The sequence below is a fragment of the Morus notabilis genome, unplaced genomic scaffold, assembly GCF_000414095.1.
Source record: "Morus notabilis unplaced genomic scaffold, ASM41409v2 Scaffold2021, whole genome shotgun sequence".
In the NCBI taxonomy this organism is placed as follows: domain Eukaryota; kingdom Viridiplantae; phylum Streptophyta; class Magnoliopsida; order Rosales; family Moraceae; genus Morus; species Morus notabilis.
Window position 1 is genome coordinate 92,774 of NW_010363371.1, and position 8,569 is coordinate 101,342.

At 34.2% G+C, this 8,569-nt stretch overlaps 1 protein-coding gene across 2 annotated transcripts; it reads right to left on the reverse strand.

The window, feature by feature from the left end:
- Positions 1-278: 278 nt before the first annotated feature.
- On the reverse strand, positions 279-5,099 carry LOC21387475 (probable trehalose-phosphate phosphatase 4). Of its 2 annotated transcripts, XM_024169595.1 has the most exons (12): positions 4,936-5,099; positions 4,589-4,813; positions 3,108-3,248; positions 2,791-2,862; positions 2,551-2,643; positions 2,317-2,376; positions 2,103-2,204; positions 1,687-1,764; positions 1,449-1,518; positions 1,073-1,143; positions 766-858; positions 279-642 (listed from the first exon to the last, which is right to left on the reverse strand). In XM_024169595.1, the coding sequence occupies exons 2-12, from the start codon at positions 4,778-4,780 to the stop codon at positions 574-576; spliced, it is 1,041 nt and encodes a 346-aa protein (XP_024025363.1). In that variant the 5' UTR covers positions 4,781-4,813; positions 4,936-5,099; the 3' UTR covers positions 279-573. The 2 variants fall into 2 exon arrangements, with proteins under 2 accessions (XP_024025363.1, XP_024025362.1); XM_024169594.1 differs by lacking the exons at positions 4,589-4,813; positions 4,936-5,099 and adding an exon at positions 3,368-3,498.
- Positions 5,100-8,569: the final 3,470 nt, after the last annotated feature.

Consider the following 8,569-nt stretch of genomic DNA (forward strand, 5'->3'; position numbering starts at 1 on the left):
TGTTTTTTGTTTTTTTTTTTGTTTCGTTTGTTTATTTGTTTTTTTTTTTTTTTTTTTTTTTGAATTTAAAAGTAGGGAGATTTGAACTCGACACGTCAACCTTGGAAATATCATGTGTGGAAGTACCGCTTGAGTATACTTGCAACCACTCTAGCTCTTACTTTTTATTCATTAATTATTCAAAACTTTTTGCATATAACATGCATACTTAGTGCATATATCTATCTATAAATATAAAAGTTCATACACACGTGATGAGAAAGAGAGATCTTTGCATTCCAGAAAATAACTTGGAGAATTACATCAATTTTACCTTGTGCAAAGCAGGTTAGAAGAAATGTACAAGGCCTTCAGGCCAAGAAAAAGTTAAAAAAATTCTTTCTTTTTCCCTTTTCTTGTCCTTTGTCCCCCTCTTTCTACTCTTACTGATCCTAATAATACAAGGAAGTTACAAAAGCCGAACATAAGAAATTACATGATAAGCCGATTAATACACCCTCGAAACAGTTTTGAGAAGGGTGGAAAATAATACAATATCCTATATTATATAATATTATATAATACACAATTAATTTACAGCATGGCCTGCCCCCTCAATGTCTGGAGTTTCCAATCCACCAATTTTTGCAGGAAAGTCATAACCTGTAAGAAAGAATCAAGTAAAAAAATCAATAATTGTTCAAAGAAAGAACAAGAAAAATTAAACACCAATAAAGAAGAATAAAGAATTTAGTACGAAAAAGGGCTTCTTTATGGTCACTTTACCTCAGTTGGTTCCTGTAAGGAATAAGAGGCACTTGTGTCCTTTGGACATTTTGAAACAAGAATGCCAAAACCTTGTCCTCTTGCTTTCAATATCTAATAACACAGTAAAAAGAAAGGGGGGGGGGAAAAAAAAAAACCTTCAATAAGACTTGAGAGAATAACTAATTTTCTTAATAAAAAAAAAAAAAACCTTCAATAAGACTTGAGAGAATAACTAATTTTCTTAATTATTGTAAAATCCAAAAAAATAAAAATAAAGAAAGTAAAAAAAAAAAAAAATGATTCCTTATAATGAAACATTGGATACCTTGAATGCATCTTCATCTGTTCGATCATCACCAATGTAAACAGAAAAAACATCTCTGCGGTTGGCGTATCCTATTAAAAAAGAAATAGAATAATAGTTAGAGATGATAAAATATAATTGTAATTTGTAAGTACTATTTTTTTTTTTTTTTTGTCTTTTATGATTACTTTAAAAGGAAAAAATAAAATAATCAGAGGAGGGGGGTCTGACAGGCTTCTTTTTTAAGCAATATTTAGGATTTACATATTATTCCCGGAAACCAAAAAAAGGTCTCTCATTATGACTTTGTGGAGTGGATCATGTGTGCCCAATAATGATTAAAGTAAAAAAATTAAAAAAACATTAATAATAAAAATATTGATTAAACCAAACTCACCAAGTGCTTTTAACAAAAACTCAAGAGCCTTGCCTTTGTCCCATTTGATTGTGGGACGGATCTCTAACACCTGTATTACAAGTACAATCGAAAGTGAGACATCTCTCACTTATACCCATATAATAAATTCACTAAAAAAAGAAAAAGAAAATAAGAGAACTAATAATAAAAGATTTAAAATAAAAGCATATATAACTGGGAGATTGACTAGGGCGAATAGTTAGGTGCCACGTCATACCTTCCTTCCTTGCGTAAGTTTCAGCTTTGGGTACTCTTTCAGCACTGATTTTACTTGCTGGGCCACAAGATCCCAGTTCTGTGGATTTCATAGCATGGATATTATTGGATGAGACTAGTTATTCTACGTGTTACAAAAATAATAATAATAATATTAATAAGATACATATACTTGAACAAATATATATATATATATAGGTCTCGTTCATTTCACCGATTTAAGTTTAAAATTTGAGTTTTGTTACAGTAAAATGTTATCAGAAATAATCACATCTAACTTTTTTGTTACAGTAAAAAGCTCTCACATAAAATCACATCTTAACTCAAATTACAAACTCAAATTAACGAAGTGAACGGACCCATAAGCTCGTAAACAGTGAAACTGAAAGATAATAATATTAGAACTTATTAAATTACCTTTTCATCAACGCACCGATAGTGCACAGAAAGACAAAACTTGTTATGTTCCACCATAGCTCCTCGAGTAGACTTGGTCTCGTAGACTAGGGTTTTATAAACCTGAAAATTCAACCCCAAAAAAAGGTTATTTTTCTTTGTTTTTTTTTAATGCTCACAAATCTGAATCGATGTAATATTATCAAACTGATCAAACAAAGGTGATACGACGAACCTCGTCGATCATAGGAAGAAATTTGGCGGCTGGTTGGAACAAAATTCCTTTTGCATCACCCTTGAGAACGAGAAGAGAAAGAGAAAGGGAGAAGACATTAATACCATGTGAAAAGTATTTACCAAATAGAAAGGGTGAAAATTGAGAAGTAAAACTAAAGTAGAGTTAAGAGTGAGGAAATTATAGAGTGCCAATATTATATATTATTATTTAATATTGTCGTATATAACTCACTTTTATGTATTTTGACCCTTTCTCCGGTCCTTTAATGTCCATGCCGTGGCTTCCAGCGTAGTACAACTCCGCCAATTGTACAAAATTATACACCTGCAGAGCAATAGTAGTACCATTCCAAAAAGTTAATTTCAAAAACAATAATAACAACAAAAAAAGAATCATAAAAAGCTTATTGAAAAGTTACTTATAGATGGACTAAGAGATTTTTATTAATTATTAGGACTAAATCAAATGTACCTTATCCCTGCACCTCCCACTCACAATAGCAGTGGGGAAACACTGAGCGAGACTTTTCACTGTGCTTCTCATCTGTTGACAATAAACAAAACAAGTAACAAAAAATGAAAAAACTTTTGGCACCAAAGTGTATAGCATAAAATAACAGAGCCAAATAAAAAGACAAAAAAACTGAGTGAGAGTCTTCTTAGTATAGGAACAGGATGGCTCTGCTGTTGCGTGCCAATCTAATTAGGATGTTCTAATTTTTTGACACGACTATATTTCTCTTCGATAAAAAGAGAGAGAAAAAAAAAAAAAACAACGCCGAAACCAACCGCGTCGGACATGAAAGCGCGTTCGGGGTTCTTGACGATCGGCGAAAGCGTGCCGTCGTAGTCGAGAAACATGACTATTTTCTTCCCCTTTGAAGCTTCCACAATCTTGTCGAACATCGAAAGAGCCGATGGGTGCTGTAGCTGTTTCATCAACACAAGCACACAGCCAAATTAAAAACAAAAATAATCAGATTCATACATAGAGAGTTCAAAACTAGTTTTGAAAAGAATAGTAATGTTTGTTATATATGTATACTCACAGCCCAAGATTTTTCCTCCTCAGTGAGAGAAGGAGAGATGGAAATACGGGGCGGAGAAGAAGCTCTCATGGAGTCGACCCACGAGCTGATTTTCGCTCCGCCGTTGATCACGTTAAGTTTCTTCTTTGAAGCCGCCATTTTCATGGCGGCATGCTGTTCTTTCCGGATTAGTACCACCTTTTGGGTTGTCATCTTTGCCTTTTGATCTTCTTCCTTTAAGAATCTCTGCTCAAGAGAAATTAAACAAGAAAGAAAACAATATTATTATCACATGGATATATATATTTTTTTCTCTTCTCTGGAAGCAAAAGCAAATATGGTATTTTTGAACAAAAGATATTACAAAGCGCAATACCTTAGAGAAGTTTAGGAATCTGCAGCTTTTACAAGTGATGTGGTGAAGAAGAAGAAGAAGAAGAAGAAGAAAAGGAGGGAAGATACAGAGTATTTGGGATTGTACAATAATAATATTATGGAGTTTTAATGGAAAGCCAGAAGAAGCAAAATCAGAGAGAGAAGGAAGGAAGAAAGGGAGAGAGAAAATTGTCTGCGTATGGTATGGGTGTGAGAGAGACCGAGGCCTAAATGGTCCAATTTATAGTTGCAACCGGTCGCTAACGGACAGAGATTGATGGGCCCCACATCAAAACTCCCCGAACTGGGACCCATTCAGCTTGGTGGGCCCCATCTTTTCCTAAATCCCAAAGATGGAAAGATGGGGCCCGCTAGAAAAAGGACGGTCCCCACCACTAGCACTGCCACTGCCACTACCGTGCGACGGAACGCCGTAACTCCGCAGCCGCCGTGTGGTCGACAGCCGTCACCGTAATAGTTTCCTCCACGTGGCCGACATTCTTTGGTTGAATGATTCCACCATTTGTGGGCTTCTCCCACGTATATTGTCACTGTCACGGTCTTGTGTAATTGTGTTATTCTCGGCAGTTTCTCTGAGCTGTTTTTTTTTTTTTTTTTTTTTTTTTTCTTCGGGGTTCTTGACGATCGGCGAAAGCGTGCCGTCGTAGTCGAGAAACATGACTATTTTCTTCCCCTTTGAAGCTTCCACAATCTTGTCGAACATCGAAAGAGCCGATGGGTGCTGTAGCTGTTTCATCAACACAAGCACGCAGCCAAATTAAAAACAAAAATAATCAGATTCATACATAGAGAGTTCAAAACTAGTTTTGAAAAGAATAGTAATGTTTGTTATATATATTTACTCACAGCCCAAGATTTTTCCTCCTCAGTGAGAGAAGGAGAGATGGAAATACGGGGCGGAGAAGAAGCTCTCATGGAGTCGACCCACGAGCTGATTTTCGCTCCGCCGTTGATCACGTTAAGTTTCTTCTTTGAAGCCGCCATTTTCATGGCGGCTTGCTGTTCTTCCGGTATTAGTACCACATTTTGGTTCGTCATCTTTGCCTTTTGATCTTCTTCCTTTAAGAATCTCTGCTCAAGAGAAATTAAACAAGAAAGAAAACAATATTATTATCACATGGATATATATATTTTTTTCTGAAGCAAAAGCAAATATGGTATTTTTGAACAAAAGATATTACAAAGCGCAATACCTTAGAGAAGTTTAGGAATCTGCAGCTTTTACAAGTGATGTGGTGAAGAAGAAGAAGAAGAAGAAGAAGAAAAGGAGGGAAGATACAGAGTATTTGGGATTGTACAATAATAATATTATGGAGTTTTAATGGAAAGCCAGAAGAAGCAAAATCAGAGAGAGAAGGAAGGAAGAAAGGGAGAGAGAAAATTGTCTGCGTATGGTATGGGTGTGAGAGAGACCGAGGCCTAAATGGTCCAATTTATAGTTGCAACCGGTCGCTAACGGACAGAGATTGATGGGCCCCACATCAAAACTCCCCGAACTGGGACCCATTCAGCTTGGTGGGCCCCATCTTTTCCTAAATCCCAAAGATGGAAAGATGGGGCCCGCTAGAAAAAGGACGGTCCCCACCACTAGCACTGCCACTGCCACTACCGTGCGACGGAACGCCGTAACTCCGCAGCCGCCGTGTGGTCGACAGCCGTCACCGTAATAGTTTCCTCCACGTGGCCGACATTCTTTGGTTGAATGATTCCACCATTTGTGGGCTTCTCCCACGTATATTGTCACTGTCACGGTCTTGTGTAATTGTGTTATTCTCGGCAGTTTCTCTGAGCTGTTTTTTTTTTTTTTTTTTTTTTTTTCTGTTTTGTTTTTTCAATTATAAAACTGAACCCAATTGGGGTTTAGTTTTAATTAACCTTAAATGGAGGAGAAACCTTGGCCTTTAAAAACCAGATTTGGTGGGAGAGACTTTCTAATTTTAGCAAAGAGAAATGGACCCCTGCCTGGATTGAGTCTCTCTTATAACGCCCCTTGAAACGTGCTGTGTTTTTGAGTGAAAACCAGCAGCTTCAATCTACCAGGTTAAGCAGCTAACCAAACCAACAGCTAAAGTTCTGCATCTTTTTTTTCTTTTCTTAATTGAAGAAAAAATGTTGAAGACAATTCGAACGCGTTTGAAACTCGTTCTAAAATAATTTTATTTTTTTGCATGAAAATGAAAACGTAAACGTTTTCAATCTCAAACAGAAATCTTTTTTGAAAATACGTTTAGCAGTTTTATCAAGTGATTATTTTCAGTGTAAAATAACTTATTAATATCTCTATTTCTCTCTATTTGGTCGAGAGAAGAGAAAACGAAAACAAAAAATGAAAATGCCATTTTGAAAATGTTTTTATTTTTTCTCAAAAAACGTAAAAAATAAAAACGGGATCAATTTCAAAACACGTTATTCGTTTCTTTTTTTTATTTTTTATTAAACAATCTGAAGCAGAACGCACAACCCTATTAAGTGGCCCATAAGTCGATCTTCCTGTGAGTTTTTCTTTTTTGAGAAGATCTTCCTGTAATTTTTGTGTATTCTAATTATGTATTTAAAAAAAAAAAAGAAATTCGATAGTAATTAATGTGGACTCCTATGTTAGCATGAAGTGAGGGTCCACTTGTGGTATTTAAGTGCCCATAAATTCCATTCAAATCAACACTTTTCTGGGCAGTTTATTTCCTTTCACTCTAGCATCACTTTAACTATGTAATTATGTAACTTTGAGATTGTCTTTTTATTATTTTTTACCGTCAATATATGACTCCTTATAATATGAAGGTACTTTGTAAATCTTTATTAAATACTATCATTAGTGAAGGCTCAACCTATAATATAGAGGTGGGGAAAACCTTTATAGTGTCATTCTATTTTATTTTGCTGATTGAATTAAAATCTGTCGTATTTAATCACCTTTTTTTAATTTGAAAGTAATTGTATTCCAAATTTATGAAGTAATCTCATAATGCACAGAAACTTTACTCCTATTGACCACATACCATAAATGATCATTTCCCTAATTAGAGAGATAGAGCAAAATCAAACAATTGCAATTAAACTATTATTATTGTTTGCCTACATCCTAACAGTTTAAGCTTTTATGATAGATTGATAAACTAATATAGTATCAGAGCAGGAGGTTCTGAGTTTAAACCCTCGTAATTACACTCTTTATCCCCATTTAAAATTATTATAATGTGTTGGGTCTTTAATATATCTCGGACTTAAATATTCACGTGTTGGGCTTTTTAATTAATTTACCCACACGAATGTCCATTGTCCAGCCCACACGTGAGAGGGACTGTTAAAGTATTAAACTATTGTCAGTCCACTTCCTAACAACTTAAACTTTTAAGATGAATTGATAAACTAACACAATGTCTTCAAAATTTATTGTTAAACAAAATAGCTGTTACGTACGCTATTGTAGAACAGTGACTTGCCCTAAAGCAAATTACTTCAGTCATATTATTTATATTTATACTTCACTTCAGGAAAAAGAAAAACAAAACAAAACAAAAATTTATTAGAAACTAAAAAATAAAGTAGATATATACTTCGTTACATATTGGAGACGGGCAGGACCAAGAAAGTAATATTTTATTTTTCTTTGCCTTACTTGACCAAAACCAAGACCAAGAATCACTTGTTGGTTGGTCCCTACGGATTAAAAGAACATGGAGAAAGAGGGAAGTTAGGCATGAGTCAGAACCTACAATCAGACATACATATATATATGTATATATATATATGTGTGTGTGTATATATATATATATATATTGCTAGTTATATATTGGCTAAGAAAAAACATGCAAATCGTCTTTTACCTTACATGGTTCCCTGAATATATATCTGACCTTGGAACTAGAGATTGTTAATTTTATATTTTATTGTCGCAGTAATTCTTTCCATGCACAATAGGCAATAAATAACGTCCTTTTCAGAGAGAAAGAGAATCTGCATAATAATGGAGCGAAGCCCATGAAATTTTGAAAATTAAAAAAATAATAATAATAAAACCAGCCAACCAATTAACTTATGACTTGAGTGCCAAGAATGTGAATAAAATAGATTCTCGTAAAAGGAGATAGGTGACCTAATCACCATAAACGTCATAAAAATGATACATATATATGTGCGTATTTGTGATTCGTGAATGTTTGATTCATGAATTCAGAATCATGATTCAAAATTATTCTCAATTTACGTGTATTTTTTATGAAAAAAAATACTATAGCGAACCACGAACCATAATTCGAATCATGTTACGAATCCACAAACCAAACATACTTATCTGTCAAAGAGAAAGATTCTTGGAGTAAACAAAGGTGACTTGGGGATTTGAATCTTATGAGTTTCATTAATTATGTGTTTATATCTATTATTTTTATATATATGCATGAAAGTAAGAGATTCTATATTTAGAGAGAGACATGACAATTATATACAAGGTTCAGAATTTCCCACATGTGCAGGTAAGTACATATATATATATATATTGTTTTATTGAGTTTATATAATTTGGTGGGTATCCCATGTACCTAATAATATTATATAGCTGTTCACATTATGTTTCCATTGGACTGTAGATCTTTCCTCTGGTACTTATACTTTACTAGTCAAAACTGGAGGCAGTTCTGGACTTGAAGATGCTCTACAACCAGTGGTTTCAAGTTTTAAGGGGAAAAAGAAAAAGAAAAAGTGAAGTGCAAGTATAAAGAAACCTTTTGTTAATCAAAAAGTGATTCCGTGTTCTTCGCCTAAATCTACGCTTTTTAATTTATTATTTGTTTTGATCATCGTATATTATTGTCTCTACATTTAGCC